Raw genomic sequence first — 24,559 nt, 5'->3', positions numbered from 1 at the left:
GGAGTAGGCTGATCATGATAACTTCTTCTGGCTGTTTTCCTAATACAATATTGTGCTAAGGGAAGAGGGAGATTGTTTTGTTTTGTTTTTAAGACTAAGATTATGTATATATATACACATACATGGTTTGTTATCTAATACCAATAAACTTTAATAGAGATTGCTCTCAGAACCACAAAGGTGCTAGTGTTCCCAGCAAGAATGCCAAGGTTTATTTGTAATTTGATGTCATTCTTGAAGGAAAGAGGTATATCACTGTACCACTTTTGATTTCTTTTCTTTCAGTTCACCTTTTCTTTTACCTATAGTTCCTTGAGAATGAGAACTATGTTTGCTTTGGGAGAAGTGCCTCTCTTTATTAAAGACTGTTTTTATTTCCAGGTGGTTGAATTTTGTAATGCAAGTACCCACAACCAAGAAGCACCAAACCTACAGAACCAGATGTGCAGCCTCAGAAGTGCATGGGATGTAATCACAGACTCTGCTGACTTTCACCACAGCTTTCCCATGAATGGGACTGAGCTTCCACCTCCTCCCACATTCTCGCTTGTACAGGCTGGTGACAAAGTGGTCTGTTTAGTGCTGGATGTGTCCAGCAAGATGGCAGAGGTAACATTTTGAACGAAAATGAATGTAAACATTTATCATTTTTTCTATCAGTTCTTTATTATTTCAATTTATTTTAAGTTCTGGGGTACATGTGCAGGACGTGCAAGTTTGTTACACAGGTAGACATGTGCCATAGTGGTTGCTGCACCTATCAACCCATCACCTAGGTAGTAAGCCCCGCCTGCATTAACTATTTATCCTGATGCTCTCCCTCACTGCTGTCACCCAGGCTGGAGTGCAGTGGCACAATTTCAGCTCACTGCAGCCTCGACCTCTAGGGCTCAAGTGATCTTCCCATCTCAGTCTTCCAAGTAGCTGGGACTACAGGTGCGGGACACCATGCCTTTTCTATCAGTTTTTAATTATTTTTATTTTCAGGAGGTAAGGGTGAGAGTTGGAGGAGGCAAAAGGTTTGGAATAGTCAAGGACATCCTATTTTTTGGGGGTTGGGAGGAACAAATTCAGAATGTGGCCAAAAGTTGAGATAATGCAGATAAATGAAATCCACAGATAATTTCTAACCCTTATTTTTGCTACTAATTGAAACTCTTTCCAACAAAGATCCTTTTCCAAAATTCTTACCTATAATGATCCAAAATTCTTATGTATAATGAAAAGTTCCTGCTGGCTACATTCTACTCACTGGTAAATATCCCTGGTTGAGGAAGTAAACTGTGAATTTGCAGTGAAAGTGAATGTCCATTATATGGCTATTTTCCATGTCATTGTGTACAGAAGACCATATCTCAGTCATCTAGCAATCTAGCAGCCTCCAGCTGCTTTAACTGATTAAAGTCTTAGTCTCCACAATCAGGCAGCTGTGTTTTAATCCTGGCTGCTTCACTACTGTGTAATATGTCTTCGTTATAAAGAGCATGATGGCCCCTCTGAAGCAGCTTTCTCACCTGTAAGATAGGGATAATAGTGCCTACTTTTATGAGAGTCAACTTTTAAAGTTTTAGGAAATCTGCAAACCAGTAATTAAACATAGCTATTAATAACAATTAAATGATATAAGCTTACAATAAAATATATGAAAACGAATATATGAAATACTCAAAACTCATCACTTCTTAATTTTTCCTACTATTTTTTACTATTATCTATGCCCAGGGTCAGCAAACTATGTCTCACTACCTGTTTTGCATGGCTCACAAAATAAGGACAGGTTTACATTTTAAATGGTTAAAAAAAAAAAAGAGGCTTTTTCATGATGTGTGAAAAGTATATGAAATTCAAATTTCAGTGCCCACAAATAATGATTTTATTGGAATATAGCAATGCTCATTTGTCAACATATTATCTATGGATACTTTATTGCTACAGTAGCAGAGTTGGGGAGTTGCAACAGAGAACTTAATGGCCAGCAAAGCCTAAAATATTTACCATCTGGCCCTTCACAGAAAACTTCTGCTGATCCCTGAGCTAAATTCTTGAGGTTATTTCTGGTTTATTGCATCTGTATGGATGTGCTACTACAATTTCATCCCAACTGTACACTCAGTGACATCACATTGACAGCAGGAAATCAACCATGGTTTCACACATGGAAGAGTATTTACCCCGCAGAAACTGGCAGTTGCTACGAATCAGGCCTGCCTGCCTGCCTGCCTGCCTTCCTCCCTCCCTACCTCCTTTTTCCCTTCCTTTATTTTATTCTTCATCAGAAAACTGTTATTAAACATTTACCAGTATACCACTGTCTACTTCATAGGGTTATTGAGAGGGGAGTAAATGAGATAATATGAAATTTTTAGTTCAAAATAAATAATAAGTGGTAGCTGTTTATTTTAATAGTACTTGTCCAAGGAGAGAATTTATCCCCTTGTGCTCTGTGGATCAATAGTCCTGGAATACTTGCCTTTTTGGCTGATATCTGAAAAACTAAAAACTCCACTAATATAGCCAGCATTTGAATAATTTTGTTATGTTGCATACCTGCAGTTGACTAGGGCATTTTTTGTTTTTTTTGGGGGTTTTTTTTGAGATGGAGTTTTGCTCTCATTGCCCAGGCTGGAGTACAATGGCGCGATCTCAGCTCACCACAACCTCCAACTCCCAGGTTCAAGTGATTCTCCTGCCTCAGCTTCCCTAGTAGCTGGGATTACAGGCATGTGCCACCACGCCCGGCTAATTTTGTATTTTTAGTAGAGAAGGGGTTTCTCCATGGTTGGTCAGGCTGGTCTCAAACTCCCGACCTCAGGTGATCTGCCCACCTTGGCCTCCCAAAGTGCTGGGATTACAGGCATGAGCCAACATTCCCAGTGGCATGCTTTTCTTAAACATGGTCTCAGAGTAATTTATATTGGCTATCTGCCTGTATTGAGCAAGAATGATGGAATGAAGAGGAAAGATGATGGTACTTGAGAGTATCATCTGAAATATGTAGAAGAGAAATAAGCCCAAAGTAACAAACTCATGGCAAACCAAACTTTCCTCCCTTTTCCTGCCAACAACGTCATTGAACCATTATTGCCATTCATTATCAGATGCCTACACTGCACTGGCCTGAGGGATATGGAGATGAGAAGAACAGCATCTCTGCTTTGAAATGCTTATAGCTAATGAGGGACACAGGACACACACATGTGAATAGATACAATACAATGTGACCAGGCTCCACAGAGATGTGAGTTACTATGTGAGCACTGAAGAGGCAGCACCTGGCGCTGTAGAAGAAAGTGGTCAAGGAAGGTTTCACTGAGAGAATCAATTTGGAGTTCAATCTTGAAGGATTCAACTAGGTGCTTGCTAGGTTGGGTGATGTAAGGAAAGAGAAGAAAGGAGGACATTTGTGGGAAGAGAAAAGTGTGTGCAGTGGCCAAGAGGCGAAAAAAGAAGGATTTGTTCAAGGGAAGGGCATTCATTTGTATGACTATAACTAACACTGGCTAGATCTGAGAGGTGGCGAATGGGATAGAGACATAGGTATGGATTTGAGAGAAATTTAAGATATTGAGTTGATGGGACCTGTTCAAGAATATGGAGGCTGGTAACAGAAATGGTAAGAGAGTCCTGGGTTGCTGGCTTAGCTAGCTGGGAGTAGAGATCAAGATTGGGAGTGATGATCTGATGACCATGAAGATGGCAATAGCTATTCTATTGTGAGTGCTTACTCAGTATCCATTTTGCAGATGAGAAAACTGAAGCTAAAAAAAAAAAGTAATTTTACTATGATCACATAATTAGCAAAAGTTGAAGGCAGAGTTCTAAGTCCTTGTTTTACCCCCTTTACAACTTACTTCCCAATATTGTAAGAGAAACAGTATTTGAATTCAAAGTGTAGAGTTGCCATCTTCATGGTCGTCAAATCATCACTCCCAACTAGTTAAGCCAGAAACCTGTGTCCTAAGAAGTGTGAAATGCAGGTCTAGATCCACCCAGGAAGATGCTTGAGTTGGAGATAGAGATCAGTGTCATCCCTGAGTGGGTGGTCATTGAAGCTCAGCTTGCTGCTGCTCTCTTTTCCCAGAGCTTTCAAAACAAGTTACCCTAGTGAATTAATCAATAGCATCACCTGCCCAAAACTGGTCACTAATATTACTTTACACCTGGTTAGCCCTTCATGGTATAACTGTACTGCCATATATGTATCTCACTTGATCCTCACAGCAATTCTAATTTCATAAACAAGAAAGCTATCATCCTCACTCTACAGATGAAGTACCCAGCCTAAGGTGACCACAATAGCAGAGGGTAGTGCCGGGGCAGATCATGGGTCCTCTGACTGCCACTCCTCTCTAGCAAAGGTCTCTTTGCAATGTTTTCTTTTACCTGGACTGCATTTTTAAAACAGCAGTTACAAATCTCGTCTCAGCTGGGTTCATGAATCTTTGAATTCTAGGTTGGAGTGAAATAGTGGGGATGATGAGAAACAGAGAGTGGTAAATTATGAACATCTTGTTGGAGGCAGAGCCCCAAGCCACTCCCTCTTCCCTGAAAGCATGCATTTTTGAGCCTGCAATTAATCAAACAATATTCTAATATTATGTTACTCTTTAAAGCTCAAAAAATTATGATCCAACATCTCTAAAGAATTAGCAGAGATGTTTGCTAATTGAGTTACTTCATCATACTTTTGTCTACTAACCAAATGTTGCCATTTTCTTTTTTCCTTTTTGGGACATAGGCTGACAGACTCCTTCAACTACAACAAGCCGCAGAATTTTATTTGATGCAGATTGTTGAAATTCATACCTTCGTGGGCATTGCCAGTTTCGACAGCAAAGGAGAGATCAGAGCCCAGCTACACCAAATTAACAGCAATGATGATCGAAAGTTGCTGGTTTCATATCTGCCCACCACTGTATCAGCTAAAACAGACATCAGCATTTGTTCAGGGCTTAAGAAAGGATTTGAGGTACAGTAGAGCATCCTAAGCCTTGGATCACCATCATTTTCCTTTCCCTCTTTTAGTATACGAGGTTTCCTCTGATGATGGGCAGTTTGTTACAGGGTGGTCATAACAGCCTCAACTATGAAAGTAATGATGGATTATCTTTAAAGTCAGGAACCATGCCTTATTCACCATTGTACTCCTTGTGCCTAGCAAAGTACATAGCATACAATAGTTGCTTAATAAATGCTTGTTGACAGAATGAGAAAATAAATGAATACAATGGACGAGACTAGAGGACCTAAACAACATCTGGGCATTTTCTAAACTGTTCCTAGCCATTCTGGGCCATTTTTACCTTTCAATTTTCTTGTCAAAATCAGCATGTCTAGCTTCTGTCTATAGTCATTCTAGACTTCACGCATATCAGAACCAATTAAGGCCAGAATTGTGTTTCAGGAATGACAGAGTTTATTTAAATCAACACAAGTTTGCATTCAGCATCTGGGATGCTTATCTGATAGCAAACAAGACACATCAGCTATGGTTGTTGCTGCCCATGGTCTAAACCTTGGCTATCTATTGAAATCACCTGGGGATTAAAAAAAAATACTAATGTGTGAGTCTAACCCCCAGAGATTCTGATTTAATTGATCTGGGATGTGACCTGACCATTAAAATTGTTTAAGTCTCCACATTTGATTCTAACGTGTAGCCAAGACTGAGAACCACTGCTCTAGGTGGTCACTTGCTGGATCTCAGAGGCAAGCCTCTCACACGATATTGTATTCCACATCGTCTATGATGGATACAGTTCTAAACTATGGGGACACCTTGATGATTCAGGCAGGAAAAGTCCCTGCTCACAAGCAAACTGGCAGTGGAATGTAGGGTGACAAGTGCTGTGATGGGGTGAGGTAAAACTTGAGTGGAGATGGGCGTGGGGTGTAGGAGCTACAGTGGGAATTTGGATGAGAGTGAATCCTTTTGCTCAATAAAACAATTTGAACTACACTTCCTTCCAAGTGACTAATTCTCTATGTTCAGGTGGTTGAAAAACTGAATGGAAAAGCTTATGGCTCTGTGATGATATTAGTGACCAGCGGAGATGATAAGCTTCTTGGCAATTGCTTACCCACTGTGCTCAGCAGTAGTTCAACAATTCACTCCATTGCCCTGGGTTCATCTGCAGCCCCAAATCTGGAGGAATTATCACGTCTTACAGGTAATAAACTTTTAAAAACTTATCTTTTGGAGCATTTCCCTTTAACTTGACTATCCAAGACACAACTATGAAACTCATTATATGGCTTAATTGAAAATACGGAAACTGTTTTTAAAAAACGCACACACATATTGCTAGAATCTGTCAAAATTTTGCTGATTTTTTTTTACATTTTCCCTAAAGGTTCCAACTATATACATCCAAAAAATAATATTTTATAATTCTGTGTTAAGCCAGTCTGAGCATGCATAATCATGGAGCTAAAACATATGTTGAAGATTAAATGCTTTGTGGGTGGGCGCGGTGGCTCACACCTGTAATCCCAGCACTTTGGGAGGCTGAGGTGGGCAGATCACTTGAGGTCAGGAGTTTGAGACCAGCCTGGCCAACATGGTAAAACCCCACTTCTACTAAAAATACAAAAATTAGCAGAGCATGGTGGCGGGTCCCTATACTCCCAGCTACTCGGGAGGCTGAGGCAGGAGAATCACTAGAACTCAGGAGACAGAGGTTGCAGTCACCTGAGATCACGCTACTGCACTCCAGGCTGGGTGACAGAGCGAGACCCCATCTCAAAAAAGAAAAAGATTAAATGCACTAACTTCTATAATAGAGACACACACAGTGTTTTAAGATACATATCTTTTTATACTAAATAAGGCACAGAATAATTTTATCTTATATTTCTTATTCAATAAAAAATGGGCATGCTGATTTGACAAATGAAAGGTTTAATTGAATTATCTTTAAAAGCAATGTTTTCAGAATATAAATGTAAACATATAGGAATGTAAATAGCAATTAACCTAAATTATCTTAAAATTACCTTAATCTGAAGACTATTCAATAAATATTTATTGAGTTCTTATGTACTGTACATAAGTTCTAGGCCCTGGCAATACAGTCATGAATAGAATAGCTGAAACCACTCGCCTAGGGCCACTTACCATGTGGTTGTATAGGATGTCAGGCAAAGCAAGTCAAGCACAGCTCCCATTTCCCCAAAACAAACACTCTAATGCAAAGAAAGCTTGTTGGAAAAGGCTTAACATTTTATTTTTGTTTTATTTTACCCATTTTAATAGTGAACACTCCTATCATGTATTTCAGGAGGTTTAAAGTTCTTTGTTCCAGATATATCAAACTCCAATAGCATGATTGATGCTTTCAGTAGAATTTCCTCTGGAACTGGAGACATTTTCCAGCAACATATTCAGGTCAGAATTTTCTCAATGTTATATTTCCAGGTGGGGAGTGGGAAGGGAGAAGGAAACAAGGGAAATCAACGAATTGTGCTACCTGCTTCATTAACCTTACTTGAATATGTAACAGCTGTGTATGGAAGGCTTTTAAAAGGCTGCTTGGCATCACCAGAGCCAGGCTTTCAGCCCTAGGAGCCATTTACCACAATTGCCACCTCAGCTTTTCAAAGTCTGCGAGTGGAGCTTGTTCCTTTCTTGTGGCTCAAGTGCAGATGGGGGTGTGGCAGAGGCAAGGTGCAGAAGAAAAATAAGGAACTGTGAATTTACTTTTAGTGTTATAGTAACTTTCTGTCAATCAGAATTCATCTTATTTTTGCTTCTTCAACATCTTTGAAGCTCTTCCTTGTATAAGGGGTATCAACTATTTCATTAAATTCTACCACAAATATCTAAATATCTCTTTGACTACCACAACTTACATGATTTTGCTCACCAAAGCTTCCTCTAGTTAAGTCCTTTTCATAGGGCCATTTTTTTTTCTTTCCAAAGTACTTTAAAGATATTTTGGACATAACTGAATAATGTGTTGAACAAAATTTCATCTATAGTTTCCTCACAGATGGCAAGTGTGCCTGCCAAGTTAATGGCTTGATGTGACCGATGCAGCCTGTCAATTTATTTAACATGAAGATTATATTTACACAGTGAAGGCAATAAACACAATTCCACAATAAGAAGTAAAAATGTGAATTATATATGACAATATCTAGTACAGATTAGGCTACAATTGGCTCTTCTGATAATGCTCAATCTTTATGCCCTGTGACTTCCTCTGCAACAATAGGGAATAAAAACAAATGTTTAAAGAAGTAAAAAATAAATTTAACAAAATATTACTCATATGGGATCAAATAAGCCTTAACGTTCCCAAACTTGTCCCCCTCCCCACAAGCTGTTGGAGTCATTAGCTCCATTGGAGTGAGGTGGGAACTACATGTAAATCTTCTTCAACAGCCCAGGGCCCAGCATAGCATGTGGCCCAGCCATCAGCAATCCGTAAATATTTCTTAAATTCATTTGAACAAACAATTCACAATGTCTTTGCTGTTATCCACCAATATAATTTTACATGCTTTGCAGGTTTGAGCAATTTAACGAAGCATTACTAATGTGCTTATTTAATAAATGTAAATTTTCAAAGTTATTTAGAGACTTGTATCCATTGGAAATACGCAGTGATTAAATGCAGGGGCTCTGGTGTCAGGCCCACTGGGTTTTATCACAGTTCCACTCCCTTGGTATGTGACATCGGCAAATTACTTCTCTAAGCCTACTCTTCCCATCTCTAAAATGTGGATAACAATAGTATTTATCACAGAGGACTTTTATAAGGATCAAGTGAGATTGTGAAGCCTTTAGCATGGGGCCAGGTATACATTTGTACTCTGTACATGTTACACGTGTGTGCACACATGTGGCTTATTGTGAATGGCTAAATTTTTTTTTTTTTTTGAGATGGAGTCTTGCTCTTCTCCCAGGCTGGAGTGCAGTGGCGCGATCTCAGCTCACTGCAGCCTCCACCTCCTTGGTTCAAGCAATTTCCCTGCCTCAGTCTCCCGAGCACCTGGGATTACAGGCACATGCCACCACACCCGACTAATTTTTTGGTATTTTTAGCACAGAAAGGGTTTCACCATGTTGGCCAGACTAGTCTCAAACTCCTGACCTCAGGCAATCCACTCGCCTCGGCCTCCCAAAGTGCTGGGATTACAGGCATGAGCCACTGTGCCCGGCCTAAATAATTTTTTAACGTAGCAAAACCATGCCGAAACCCAAGTTTTTATTTCTTATCGAAATATATAAAAGGATCTGGACAGATTATATACAAATTAATAAAATTTAAGCATATTCACAAATGAAAATTTTTAAAAGCTTGTCATTGTAATTGCTGATCTGAGGCCAATGTTGGTTTGGATAAGAGATAATATGAGGACAGCTAACATCTCTTAATAAAGAATAATGAAATGACACTTGCATTAACTACAACAAAATGTTTTATACCTACTGTACTTAAATAACATGCAATATTTTGCTTTGCAAAGTATTTTTTATGAAAAATGATGTATAACTACAGTACCTGTCAGAATTAAATTATTTTTATTTTGCCAATTAATTGTTGTTTGTTAAAAAAGAAAAAGATGGAATGATTATGCATACACCAGAAACTCTCATATATATCTTCTCTTTAACAGCTTGAAAGTACAGGTGAAAATGTTAAACCTCACCATCAATTGAAAAACACAGTGACTGTGGATAATACTGTGGGCAACGACACTATGTTTCTAGTTACGTGGCAGGCCAGTGGTCCTCCTGAGATTATATTATTTGATCCTGATGGACGAAAATACTACACAAATAATTTTATCACCAATCTAACTTTTCGGACAGCTAGTCTTTGGATTCCAGGAACAGCTAAGGTAGGTGTAGTGAGTTTGTTCCTGAGGACAACATTCAACCAAGTTTATGATTTTCAGTTGAATCACATGATTAAATGCATTGTGTAAAGAAAATCTTGTTTTAACATATCAAAAGTTTACTTTAAATTTATGGGGCCATTTTGTGAATATTAAAAATTTAAGAGGAATAACTAAGGTATATTCCCAGTTTTATATATTAGACACCAAATACTTCAACACTGAAAATTAGTATTTCCACTAGTATTACAGTTAATGTTTTTCTAGCCTACATATTTCTTTACATAATCCATACAAACACACTTTTCTATATGCTTAGAAAAAAATATCTACTTAGAATTTATAATATGAATACATGCAATGCATGTGGTTTTTAGCATCTACTGGGTGTGTTGGGTCTTGTTCCAGGTACTTTACAATAAAATGCCATGGTAAGAGCATGAACAGGGTACTATCAGAACATACAAGAGGGTGGAAGGAAGAATGCTTCCTGGAAGCAAAGACATCAAAATGGAAATATAAGGAATAACAGGCCAGAGGTGGGTATGATATTGTGGGCAGAGGAAACAGCACATAGAAAGACTCAGATAAAAAGAACATGGCTGTTCATAGAACTAGAGTAGTTCAATAGAGTAGGGTAATCTATAAGTTAGGGATGTAGGCAAAGGAAGGAGAGGGGAGTAGTGAGGCTAGACAGGTAAACAGGAGCTGTATTAGCAAGGGCTTTGCACAACAGTAAAGTGAACAGGGGCTTGAATCCTGAAAGTGAAAGAGAACCACTAATGGTTCTAAGGAGAATTGTAAGTTGATCAGATTCACTCTTGCACTGCCTGAATTCAGTGCCTCCTCACATGCTGCCCCACCCCCCACTTTTGTTGTTGTTGTTGTTGTTGTTGTTTTTGTTGTTGTTGTTGAGACGGAGTCTCACTCTGTCACCCAGGCGGGAGTGCAGTGGCACGATCTCAGCTCACTGCAACCTTCACCTCCCAGATGCAAGCGATTCTCCTGCCTCAGCCTCCCGAGTAGCTGGGACTACAGGCACTTGCCACCATGCCTGGCTAATTTTTGTATTTTTTGGTAGAGATGAGGTTTCACCATGTTGGCCAGGCTGTTCTCAAACTCCTGACCTCAAGTGATCTGCCTGCCTCTGCCTCCTAAAGTGCTAGGATTGCAGGCATGAGCCACCGCTCCCACCACCCTCTTGACAGCCCCTTAACTAGCCTCCTTGACTCTGAACTGCCATCCCTCCAGTCCATTCTTTACCTCTATAAAAGCGATCCTTCTGAAGCACAAATCAGTCTGTCTTTTGTTCAAAACCTCCTTGGTGGTTTCAGAATAAAATCCAAGTGGTAACCTTTTTTTTTTTTTTTTTTTTTTTAGCTTAGAAGATTCGCATTTATTCCAGATGGGAGGCTGAATCTCTCAGTTGTAGATTTTGACACATTGGCACTATTTTTGTTTCTGATTTATTGCCTTGGCCATAAGGTCAAAGGCAACAATAAAGTGTACTTTCATTAATATCACCATGGACTTTCGAGTATTAATATGACAAGAAAAGACAACTATTCATTTTTTTTAAGGGGATTGGACACACAAACTTCAGGAGGGAAGAATCCCCTCTCCCATTAGAATCCTCTATCTTGATAAAATGGTTGCTTTATTGGTCAGATTTTGGACTTGGATCGTCTTTGTTATAATATTAATAGTACAGAGCATGTAAGATTTTCTGCATTCATTTGAAATTCCTAATATGAACCATCTTTTGATTTATAAAAAAATGAGGGAAACTTACAATAAAACAAAAAATACTACCCTCACAGACGATTAATAGCATGTAATCTATGAAATATTACATACATTAAAAGTCTCCAATTACTGTGTGCCTGGCCCATCACACAGTATCCTTCCAAGACAATCTATAGAATTCAAAACTGTACAAAAATTTTAAAATATGCAGAAAACCCAAAAGGTATTTTGTATAACAAAGATCACACACACATTAGTACTAAATAGGGAAAAAAAATCAGCAGACCCATGGACTCCCCCTGCTCCCAACCGCAGGTCTTCAGTATAAAGGACTTCACCAGTGTCTTCTGCACTCCCCCAATCCAGTAGGGGTCCAACAGACCAGCTGCATTCCTCCTGACTGCCACCAACTCTGTTTTCTGCATAGTTGTCTTCTCTGCTTCTGTAGTGGTGAGCTGTGGGAACTTTTTTTTTTTTTTGATGGAGTCTCGCTCTGTCACCAGGCCCAAGTGGTAAATCTTATATACCAGACCCTTCATGTTTTGGCTTCTACCCAAGCTTCTCTCTTAACTTCTTCGATGCTCTGCTCCTATTGAACTTTTCTCCAAATTCATCATGTTCTTTTCACACCTGTGTATAAGGGCCAGGGACACTTTACCTACTTCTTGCTCCCCTTGCCTGACCTCTTGGTCTGGATTAGATGCCCTGTATCAAAACATTTATTACACTCAGAGAACTTTTTGATGTGGAAGTTCCTGCAATGCATCTGTCACTAATGTTATGATTCAAAAAACAAAAACAAAAAAACATGGTGCTTGAATCATAACTTAATGGAAAATAGTGAAGCTCATGAATCCCAATGAAGAAAGATGGCTAGGGTGTGGTGCATCTGAACTCTCCACCCTGAGTTACGCTTCAACCCCTTGCTTTTCTGTTCTTCCTTCTGCTTTGTTGTGTTTCACTTGTTACTTCTGGGGGTTTGATAAGGAGCAGTCAGGAAAAAGCAATATATGTATAGCTTAATCAAAAGGACGAATTTCTGCTATATTGTAATTTTAGTCTTTTTCTTTCAGATTTTCTTTTGTAGGTTTTTCCCAGGCAGATAGGCAAGAGTAGTGTTTAGCAGTATTTCTATAAATTACCCAAATTAGATATTGTATAATCCTGACCTATTAAAAATAGTAGGTCCTTTTCTTGGTCCCTAGTAGTGTATGTGTTTTTTGTTGATTGAGATTTCTGAGTGTGGAGTTTTTTGGGAAGTGGAGTGAAAGAAGGATATTGTTGCCTTTTTAGTCCACGGTGTCCACATAAATTATAATGGTCCAATTAGTTTGATGTAATTTTCTCAGTTACGAAAAGAAATGAAAAACATTTAAACTCCTTTTTGGGGAAGGGGCTCAGATTGATATCTGTAAAGTACTTTGAAGCTGGACACTATTATTGTTATGTTCTAAAAATGGGAATCAAGATGTATCCTCCCTCACTCCAAATAAATTCGAGGTGTAATTCCCTAAAGAATTACCTAGAAATAAAGGTGACTTATGCTATGAAAGCCATGTAAATACAAATTTATTCATCCCTTAACCAATGCTACTTTTCCTGGCATCTTTTTGTAGTATTTTAAAAAGTGCAACATCAACAAAACAAGAGCAAAATTCTCCAGAAGCTTTGATGTATGCTTTAAAATTAGGTTTGATTTTTTTTCACACTTTCCAAAACAATAAGACTTGTTTTACAGCCTGGGCACTGGACTTACACCCTGAACAATACCCATCATTCTCTGCAAGCCCTGAAAGTGACAGTGACCTCTCGCGCCTCCAACTCAGCTGTGCCCCCAGCCACTGTGGAAGCCTTTGTGGAAAGAGACAGCCTCCATTTTCCTCATCCTGTGATGATTTATGCCAATGTGAAACAGGGATTTTATCCCATTCTTAATGCCACTGTCACTGCCACAGTTGAGCCAGAGACTGGAGATCCTGTTACGCTGAGACTCCTTGATGATGGAGCAGGTAACAAGGAATGTCATGACATTTTATCATCTTCTCAACAGCTGTTGTGATATGATGCGGTAGTATCAATATTAAGCTTATCTGTAAGATTCCTTCAGTTCAATTTTTTTTAAATCTTACAATATTCTCAAATTCTTATAGAGTCACTGATATACTGAATAGCTACAGGTTAACATGGAAAAAGAGAGTCCTCGTGAGACTCCTCATAGTGTCTATGTTTGAGCAAAGGGTGGGAGGCAGCCGCTGGACACCTTGGTCCTGGCTTCCACTTGCTGAGGTCATACAGGAGCAGGCTTCTATGTCCTTATGACATACTTATATTCCTCTAAGAGTCACTAGCTTTATTATTCACTGAAGTAATCAGATTGGACTGTTAAAATAGCAAATGAAAATCAGAAGGGAGGTGCAGTGACAGCGAACCCACTTTTTCCCTTTGGACCCCAGTTATGAAAAAAAAATTGGAAACTGAACTTGTGACCTATAAGATGACCCTAGACCCAAGAGGCTGGGTTGAAGAGAGGGCACAGCTCAGTTCTAGCACAGCCAATGCCTTTTACATGTGTAATTTGGTCCCAAGAAGACCCAGCCTGCAAGCCTAGTGGAATCAGAATAGAGAAAAGTTCTCATTCTGCACATACAGCATTCAGAGCCTCGTCATCATACATTATAGATGGTATAGCATCCAGCCAGGTAAACAGCAGCACTTGGGATCCTTTGAAAAACAAATTCCTTTGTTGTTCCATCTTTCCTATTTGGTTATTTTCCTAAATTACATTCTTAGAATGGCAGTAGACCTGCCTCTTGGCAGCCCGAAGTGTTTGATCTGCTAACAAAATTATATTCTTTTGCCCTGTTGTTTCAAAGTTAATCTTTTTTCAAGAGTCTTAAGTTTGGTAGCCCATCAGTATCTTGCCATGGCAATCATGTATGATGTGCAAGAAAACAAAAGTTCATTCAAAGGGTTTTGGTTCAAGTCCACCACAGGGGGATACCAGAGAAGTCTTCTTGTTTTGCCTGTTGGATTGGAACCAAATGAACTTCTCATGCTCTGATGGCTTATCCATGGTTGCACCTTTCATTTTTTGTTTATGGTCCAAAAATGTACTTTTGCAGAATGTTTCTCTCTTGCCCCACCCTGTGGGCCGGCCTGGAGAACAGAGCCTACTCCCCTAGGGAATATCGTCTGATTCAGCTCAATAGGCTTTTATATTATTCCCTGGAACTATTTTATTTGTTTGATATCTAAATGTATGCCCTAAAAAAAGGAACAATAAAAAATACTGCTCAGGCATCAAAATGTAAATTGTTTCCCCTCCAATCAATACTTAACACGCATGTACATAGTTGTTTAATACTTTTATAATGGAAGCAGTATTTATTTGCTCAGTAAATGAACTGTAATAAAACTTATACCTCTGAAATGATTTACAATTTAAAATGTACTTTTTCATGCATACTCTCAAATAGTCATCACAACAACCCTGCAAGATAAGTTATCTCCATTTTATAGATGAGAAAACTGAGGCTCAGAGACATGAAGCCTCATAGCTACTAAGTGACAGATGCAGGCCTTCAAATTAATTCCTCTGTCTCCCAAGCCAATGTTCTTTCCCCATTTCTTTCTGCCTCAGTTATTAAAAGAGGTGTCAGTGGTGACTTTAATATGGAGAGATTTTTTCCTTTGTAATTTCTCAACAAAGATAAACCTTATTAATCATTAAACCACTAAATACCAAGATTTGATTTCTTACAACAGACAAAAAAGAGTTCTAAATCTATCTTGATAATAAAATGTTTAGCACTTCTTATTTCATTTAAATATACTCCTGCTTTTCTTATGTTAAGGAGCTCTGCCTTTGCAGTGGGGAAGAGGGAGATTCTGGGGACACTTTAGCAATGATACACTGCTGGTATGCAGGGCTGTGTGTGTGGTATGAAAACTGAATTGACCTCTAGGATAGAGGACAAGCTGCTTGCCCAATATGGCCACCTGTACTTGAATGGCAAAAGTGATCTATACTTGGGCTAAGCTGGACTTCCCTCTGCTGCCCTGGGGTCTAGGCCTTCCTGCCATTGAGTCATGAATTTGGCTTGGAATTGAACTGCTCTCTGAAGATCAATGCAAAAGGAAGGAAGTACATCACTGGCTAACCTTTCAGAATGCCCCCTGAAGCAAGGCACAGTAGATGCTACCAAATTCTGTCAAACTCCAGGTCATCAAGTCCCCTAGAATCTAGAAAAACAGTTCCAGATACCCTCTAATGAGGAAATTAAGTAATTTCACACTATTTTATAAACTAACCAAAGTTTTTATTTATTAAAGGTCCTTAATCAAGTGACTTCAAGGCATTCATAAACCCTTGAAACTGTATGAAAATGTGTATATGTGCATATATATTTATTTCCTAGGGACAAAATAGATTTTATTCATATCTCAAAAGGGTCAATGACTATAAGCAACCTGAAGAATGTGCTTGATTTCTAGAAAAAACTAGTATTATTTTCAATGATAAGTACAAGAATGTTAGAGGTGATGATTAAATGTTTTATTAGCATGGTACAACTTATTCACCTTTAGAAAATCATTTTACTGAGGTAAGAAATTACAGGGAGAAATTATGGACCCATTGGATTTTTTATCACCTGAGAATGTAAAAAGTAGATAAGAGCATGATAATATATCTTATATAGAAAGAATAAGGGGAGTAAATCTCATTTTTAATGACTTAAATATTAGTAATCTACTATGATAACAAGTGTTGACATTGTGTTTTTTATATATACAGGTGCTGATGTTATAAAAAATGATGGAATTTACTCGAGGTATTTTTTCTCCTTTGCTGCAAATGGTAGATATAGCTTGAAAGTGCATGTCAATCACTCTCCCAGCATAAGCACCCTAGCCCACTCTATTCCAGGGAGTCATGCTATGTATGTACCAGGTTACACAGCAAACGGTAAGAACCATTAGCGCTGTTATTTGAGTAACATCATTTCATGTACATATCTCTGATGGGTATGTGTGTACTGGGGTGGCGGGGAGTGAGAGAAAGAGAGAATTTCAAAACTCTTTACGCTTAAGTCCATACATAATTTGTTGACTGTTTCTTCAATCCTCAGTGATTCATGGTAGGGGGGTAACAGGAAGGCAATAGGTAATGCCCACAGATTATACCTAACTTCATTTTAGTCATTATGTTGACCTCTTTCTTGTTTCATCAGAATTACTAATAGATAAAGAGATTTACTGGGTTTTCTCAGTTCCTGCCTCTGTGTTTCCTCTATAGAGGTTTAGGCAAGAGAAAGAGGCAAAAAGTTATTAGCAGTTGAAAGAAGGAGGCCAACAGCCCAAACAGTCCACACAGGAAATGAGTTCCTAAATAAATATGAGCTTGGATGTTACAGGCAACTAAGTGATTCCTGAAGATGTTTTGCTTTTCTTCAAGAAAAAAGTTCAAAATAAATGGAAGATAGTTATCTTTTTAACACCATTATAATAGTTCCTGATAGGAAGCGGTGGTTAAAGCATAATAGACCAACAGAAATATATCATGCTATAGTCTTTGAAAACAATCTCAAAAAAGACTTCTAAGCATTTTTATTTCCAAAAATGCAGATTCTTTATAAATATTATTCATGTATTTTAGAAGTTATAACTAGTCATTTGGACTATTCCATAACATGATTCTATACTTTTTGTTTACTTTTCAGTCCTCATTCTTCCTGACCTCACCAGTATCAAACATGGCCAATTGATCCCTCCTTTGCCATTTCCTGGTTTCTATGATACCTCACTCTCCTGATTACCTCTTATTTTCTGGAATTTTTTATCAGGCTCTTTTTCCAGCTCCTCCTTTTCTACCAGGCCTCTAAATGTTGGCTGAGTCTGAACCTTCTTACTTTACCATCTGGAGCCACATTGCCTGGTTTTGAAACCCAGCTCCTCCATTTACTAGCTGTGTGACTTTGGGCAAGTGACTTAGCTTCTGTGTGTCTCAGTTTCATCATCTAAAAAAATAAGGGTAATAATTGTACCCTCTTCATAGCCTTGTTGGGAAAATTAAATATCTGATACATGTAAGGCCTTAGAAAAGTGCCTGGCACATAGAAGGTGCTCAAAAAGTGCTACTTATCATTATAGTAATAATTATTATTAGTTAATCTCATTAATCCATATGCCTTTAATAACATCTATCTGTGTATAACCTCCAAATTCATAACTTTAAAATTATTAAATTTAGCTAAAATCTCTTTTTTAAGCTTAAAATCCAGATCTAAATGGCTCATTAACATCTTGAATTAGATGTTTTACAGGAATCACAAACTTTGTAATTTAATTTTTGTTCTTTTTCTCCTTACCCTGCTTCTCCTCCCAGCTTGCTCATTTTAGAAACCTGGAAGCTTTTTTTTTTTTTTTTTCATTTTAAACCATGTTTCTTTTCTTCACCATTCTGTATTCATATCCATCACCAGCTTTTGCTTGACATCTGCAGAAGACATCTTGAACTGCCTCTTTCTTGCCCTCCTCTCCACACCATCTCCCATCCCAAGCTGCTATCTTCTCTCATCTGGACTATTGAATGGCTAAGTGGCCACCTTGTTGCTTGCTGTGCTTTAATTCATTCTACACCAAGCAGCCAGAGTGTCCTATTAGAAAGCAAATATAATTTTGTCACTTCCCTGCTTCCCTACAGCATGTAACATTAAAATCTAAAATCACTTTGGACCATGAGGTCCTGTGTAAACTTCTCTCCTGACTCATCTCAAACGACTCTCCTTGCTTTTAATTTAGCTTTTCTAACTTGAAACCTCTTTTTCACCTCAGGGTTTGCTGTTCCCTCTACCTAGAATGTTCTTCCCTCTCTTCTTTAGCTGGACAGTTCCTACTCAACCTTTAGGAAGCCTTTCAATGTTACCTCTTTGATACCACGCTAAATGACTGACCCACATTATTTTCTTTCATAGCATCCTGTCTTCTTTCCTTCTTACACTTATCATACTTTGTAAATATATGTTTATTAATATGATTAACATGACTATAAATTCCATGAGGGATACTGTTTTGTCTGTAATTATTGGCACAGCATATGCCCTCCATAAGTATTTACTGAGGCCGGGCACAGTGGCTCACTCCTGTAATCCTAGCACTTTGGGAGACCAAGGTGGGCGGATCACGAGGTCAGGAGTTCGAGACCAGCCTAGCCAACATGGTGAAACCCTGTCTCTACTAAAAATACAAAAATTAGCTGCGCGTGGTGACGGGCACCTGTAATCCCAGCTACTCAGGAGGCTGAGGCAGGAGAATTGCTTGAACCTGGGAGGCGGAGGTTGCAGTGAGCCAAGATTACACCACTGCACTCCAGCCTGGACAGCAGAGTAAGACTCTGTCTCAAAATAAAATAAAATAAAGATTTACTGAGTGAATAAATGGATGAATTAGTGATCAAAGTATTGTACAAATACACTCAGTTATTCTAGAGATGTAGTAAAGAAAAAAAGGTTTAAGAAAGTCTCACTGTGTCAAGAACAAGCTATTCAGAAGCTTTGTAATTTGTCATTTTGCCTTTTTTTTTCTTTTTTGTCTCAGGTAATATTCAGATGAATGCTCCAAGGAAATCAGTAGGCAGAAATGAGGAGGAGCGAAAGTGGGGCTTTAACCGAGTCAGCTCAGGAGGCTCCTTTTCAGTGCTGGGAGTTCCAGCGGGCCCCCACCCTGATGTGTTTCCACCATGCAAAATTATTGACCTGGAAGCTGTAAGAGTAGAAGAGGAATTGACCCTATCTTGGACAGCACCTGGAGAAGACTTTGATCAGGGCCAGGGTAGGTTTGCTCATTTCATTACCTATTTTTCCATAAGACAGCATTTCTAACAACTAGGTCAGGGGCTAGTAGAACTGAAAAAGGTACAGAGGATTGTTGTGAAAAGCTCTGAGTTGCTGATCAGGCTTTAAATCCTGGAGTCCCAGAAGGACAGTGTGTTGCCTACCCCTGGAATGAGGAGGCCCTGGCTAACTCACTGATACTAATCACTCAGAAACCTTGACTAGAAGCATAAACACCACGTGTTATGGGTGTCTGTTCAGTAGAAATGGGCTCTGCACTACAGAGCATGTGCTTCCCAGTACTGGAAGGGATTCATTTTCTGAAAGTTGGGTAGTAAATATCTATTCATATATTTATCAGTAGGCTTTGGGGAATTTTTTGCATAACTCATGCAAACCTTGGTGCATTTTTGTTTCCTACTTCTGGCCATTATGTTTGCGAGAAAGCCTGGGACCAGTCCCCTGATTCAGGGCTTTCTTATTCTCGCTTGGGTAAACATTGACGAAGTACTTTTTCTACTTTCCCTTTTCTAAGGCTTATGTTAACTTTGAGGCTTCTGCCTCCATCGTCTTTTTCCAAATTTTTTACCCAATTTCCACAACACCACTTATTCAGAAATTGTATTTTTCCCCCATTAATTTGAATTCCACCTTTATCATATACTAAATTTCTGAATGTGTTTTGGCCTATTTTTTGATGTGTCTATTCATGCATCAGTAAGTACCACAGCATTTTAATTACTGAGGTATTATAGCATTTGTATATCTGGTAGGGTTAGTCCTTCCACATTGCTATTTTTTAGACTTTATATGCTCATTTTTGATTGCTTAATTTCCATATGAATTTACAATAAACTTGACTAGATAAAGCAGAAATGAGGCATTTTAAATGAAATCACATAACAGACCAGGTGCAGTGGCTCACGCCTGAAATCCCAGCACTTTGGGAGGCCGAGGCAGGTGGATCACCTGAGGTCAGGAGTTCGAGACCAGCCTGGCCAACATGGGGAAACCCCGTCTCTACTAAAAATACGAAAATAAGCCGGGCATGGTGGTGCATGCCTGTAATCCCAGCTACTTGGGAGGCTGAGGTAGGAGAAGCGCTTGAACCCGGAAGTCATAGGTTACAGTGAGCCGAGATGGCGCCACTGCACTCCAGCCTGGACAACAGAGCAAGACTCCATCTCAAACAAAACAAAACAAAAACAAAAACAAAAACATCACATAACATTTACAAAATAACTTAGGAAAAAATAACATATTTTATGTTGAATCTTGCTTTTCAAAAAAAAAATCCTTGGATTTTAATATGAGTCCTTGTGTAGTGTTTTAAAGTTTTGCTTGTATTCATATTTCTCATTATGTTTATTTCTAAATATTTTGACTTTTTGTTGCTGTTCTCATTAGTAATTTCTAATAAACTAGAAAATATACTCAAAGTGACTTAATTTTCCTGTTTATATTTTTTAATTTCAGCTACAAGCTATGAAATAAGAATGAGTAAAAGTCTACAGAATATCCAAGATGACTTTAACAATGCTATTTTAGTAAATACATCAAAGCGAAACCCTCAGCAAGCTGGCATCAGGGAGATATTTACGTTCTCACCCCAAATTTCCACAAATGGACCTGAACATCAGCCAAATGGAGAAACACATGAAAGCCACAGAATTTATGTTGCAATACGAGCAATGGATAGGAACTCCTTAAAGTCTGCTCTATCTAACATTGCCCAGGCATCTCTGTTTATTCCCCCCAATTCTGATCCTGTACCTGCCAGAGATGATCTTATATTGAAAGGAGTTTTAACAGCAATGGGTTTGATAGGAATCATTTGCCTTATTATAGTTGTGACACATCATACTTTAAACAGGAAAAAGAGAGCAGACAAGAAAAAGAATGGAACAAAATTATTATAAATAAATATACAAAGTGTCTTCCTTCTTAGGTATAAGACCCATGGCCTTTGACTACAAAAACATACTAACAAAGTCAAATTAACATCAAAACTGTATTAAAATGCATTGAGTTTTTGTACAATACAGATAAGATTTTTACATGGTAGATCAACAAATTCTTTTTGGAAGTAGATTAGAAAACCCTTACACTTTGGCTATGAACAAATAATAAAAATTATTCTTTAAAGTAATGTCTTTAAAGGCAAAGGGAAGGGTAAAGTCGGACCAGTGTCAAGGAAAGTTTGTTTTATTGAGGTGGAAAAATAGCCCCAAGCAGAGAAAAGGAGGGTAGGTCTGCATTATAACTGTCTATGTGAAGCAATCATTTAGTTACTTTGATTAATTTTTCTTTTCTCCTTATCTGTGCAGAACAGGTTGCTTGTTTACAACTGAAGATCACGCTATATTTTATATATGAAGCCCCTAATGCAAAGCTCTTTACCTCTTGCTATTTTGTTATATATATTACAGATGAAATCTCACTGCTAATGCTCAGAGATCTTTTTTCACTGTAAGAGGTAACCTTTAACAATATGGGTATTACCCTTGTCTCTTCATACCGGTTTTATGACAAAGGTCTATTGAATTTATTTGTTTGTAAGTTTCTACTCCCATCAAAGCAGCTTTCTAAGTTACTGCCTTGGTTATTATTGGATGATAGTTATAGCCCTTATAATGCCTTAACTAAGGAAGAAAAGATATTATTCTGAGTTTGTTTTAATACATATATGAACATATAGTTTTATTCAATTAAACCAAAGAAGAGGTCAGCAGGGAGATACTAACCTTTGGAAATGATTAGCTGGCTCTGTTTTTTGGTTAAATAAGAGTCTTTAATCCTTTCTCCATCAAGAGTTACTTACCAAGGGCAGGGGAAGGGGGATATAGAGGTCACAAGGAAATAAAAATCATCTTTCATCTTTAATTTTACTCCTTCCTCTTATTTTTTAAAAAGATTATCGAACAATAAAATCATTTGCCTTTTTAATTAAAGAGTTTAAAACTTTATTGAAGAATATATATAATAATGTAGACTAGATCTAAGTTTTATAACCAGGACCAATTAAGAATAAAAATTAGATTATGTTTTGGGGTGGTGGAGAGGGAAATGGGGGGAATTGGGACAGGAAGAAAGAGATAGCATGAAGCCCTAAGTGAGAGACTCAGACCAGTGCTGGGGAGAAAAACAACCAGCAAATCTCTCTACCCAGGCCACCTCCTTGTAGTTTATACTGATCCAGTGTCTGGCCTGTTACTTTCTAAGCCTCACAGTGCCTACATTTTCACAGATGAAAGCTTTAAGACACTTGCAGCTCAATTCCTAGCTGGCAGTCAATCCTTCCTCCCTCTATCGCTATTATACTTGCTAGCATGGAATTTGCTTCTCTCTAGTTTTAAACTGCTAGTGAAACACAGAGACGGATTGTAGTGGGTTTCAAGTTCTCGAATATTTTCCTAATTTTACAGACAGGAAAATGGAGGGTTGGGTGAGTAATTCAAAGTTTTATACTGGTTAATGGCAAAGCTGTATTAGAGGTAGAGCCAGGTTCTCAGACTACTCCTTTACTCCTATTTGAGAAGGTGTGGGAGATGCCAGGGTTTCTACCTAGAGATATTTAACTGTTTCATGATAAGTTAGCAGGACAGCAGATCTAGCTTTAAAGAAACCTGGTGGGTTTTGTTGTTGATGTTGTTGTTGTTTGTCTTCCATTTTGTGGGTACAGGAATGGAACAAATGGACTTAAGTCCAGAAATTAGTGAGTATAAGAGGCAAAATTAAGGGGTTCTAATGATATTAAAGTAACAAACAAATATAACAGTATAGAAAGAGTGATCTCATGAAGTGCGTAGGGTAAACAGTGTTCAGTGGTTGTAAGGAGTGAAAATATTAAACAAAAAGGAAGATGTAGTAAATGTAGGAAAACACAGATTTAGAGATTCCAGCAGTCAATAGAACAGAGTCACAGTAAAGACCCTGTTGATTCCAAATACCTGATAAAAAAATTGAAACAATAGGGCATTTGGCCAAAAAGAATGAAAAACTATGTTGTGCTCGCTGGTCACTAGTGGAATACCATGATGTCAATACATGTGACATCATTAACAATTTGACCCAAGATTGAAAGAGGAGGAAGATTGTGTGTTAGATAGACAGTTGTCTGAGAGAGGGAAGAGAAGTCTGTGGAATTAAGCAATATGGGCAGATATTATTTTTAAATTTCAGAATAGTCATTGTTATGTAGTGGATAGAAATTTGTTCTGGAAAGTGAAAAGAGCATCCCCCCATTTTTTGCCCTCTTCTTTTAGGGATAGTAGAGGAAGATTAATTGTCTCAATGGAAGAGAGACAAAAGTAGGGGATGGGAGATTTTTAAGAGCTGCTGATATAGCCTACGCACTGAGCAGGTCACTGTTTATGTGGACACTATTGACTTTCCCAAAAGTACCTTTGTACTTGCATGTTAATAGCAAAAAGTCTACCAAAAAAATTTGTGTATGCTTTATCTTTTATTACAATGCAATTATTCGTAGAAGAGTTAACCCCTAGATATATCTTACATTTAAAACTTAATGTGACACTGATGGTGAAGCTTCTTATATCAAACTAATCCTCTTACAAATAACAATTATAATTCTGGAAGAAAATGTAGAACACAATTCTTTAAGCAATGGATGCTGACAAAAGCAAGCAGAAACTGAAGGAGATATGACCCTTACAAGGGGAGAATAAGTAGAGGTGGGATCCACATTTAACCAAATTTTTCCCCAAAGGATCTCCCTAGTTTGCTCAGAACATCTGGATAGAGCTCAAGCAGAAAGCAGCCATCATCCCAGATTGATAAGTCAGAAGTAAGCAATCTGGGTGTCAGATTAGTTGGAAATTGAGGAAGGGAATCCCAAAAAGAAGCAGCCACAAAGAGGAAAGTCCCCAAACCTGCATCCTCTCAATCTGAAAAAAACCCAAATTTGATTTAAACTATCAATCCACAGATCTCAGATGTTCAAGTGAGCCTAAAATAGGATCTATACAAAGAAAACACCTAGTCATATCATAGGAATGATGACTGACTACTCATCAGAAACAACTGAGGCCACAAGACAATAAAATAGCATTTTAAAGTGCTAAAAGAAAATCTGTCAACATAGAATGATTTCAAGCAAAAATGTCTTTCAAAAT

General features: G+C 38.2%; 1 protein-coding gene across 1 annotated transcript in view; it reads left to right on the top strand.

The window, feature by feature from the left end:
* CLCA2 (chloride channel accessory 2) overlaps nucleotides 1-22,375 on the top strand; it is a 32,589-nt gene extending 10,214 nt beyond the window's left edge. The window contains exons 6-14 of the mRNA XM_003805300.6: nucleotides 382-609; nucleotides 4,739-4,969; nucleotides 5,993-6,170; nucleotides 7,281-7,387; nucleotides 9,625-9,849; nucleotides 13,331-13,601; nucleotides 16,388-16,558; nucleotides 19,189-19,422; nucleotides 20,901-22,375. Coding sequence (XP_003805348.4) covers nucleotides 382-609; nucleotides 4,739-4,969; nucleotides 5,993-6,170; nucleotides 7,281-7,387; nucleotides 9,625-9,849; nucleotides 13,331-13,601; nucleotides 16,388-16,558; nucleotides 19,189-19,422; nucleotides 20,901-21,343 — 2,088 coding nt within the window. The 3' untranslated portion in view covers nucleotides 21,344-22,375. The remainder of the gene's footprint in view (nucleotides 1-381; nucleotides 610-4,738; nucleotides 4,970-5,992; nucleotides 6,171-7,280; nucleotides 7,388-9,624; nucleotides 9,850-13,330; nucleotides 13,602-16,387; nucleotides 16,559-19,188; nucleotides 19,423-20,900) is intronic.
* Nucleotides 22,376-24,559: the final 2,184 nt, after the last annotated feature.

Source organism: Pan paniscus, chromosome 1 (assembly GCF_029289425.2).
Source record: "Pan paniscus chromosome 1, NHGRI_mPanPan1-v2.0_pri, whole genome shotgun sequence".
In the NCBI taxonomy this organism is placed as follows: domain Eukaryota; kingdom Metazoa; phylum Chordata; class Mammalia; order Primates; family Hominidae; genus Pan; species Pan paniscus.
Note: the sequence above shows the minus strand (reverse complement) of the source record. Positions and strands in the feature narration are given on the sequence as shown.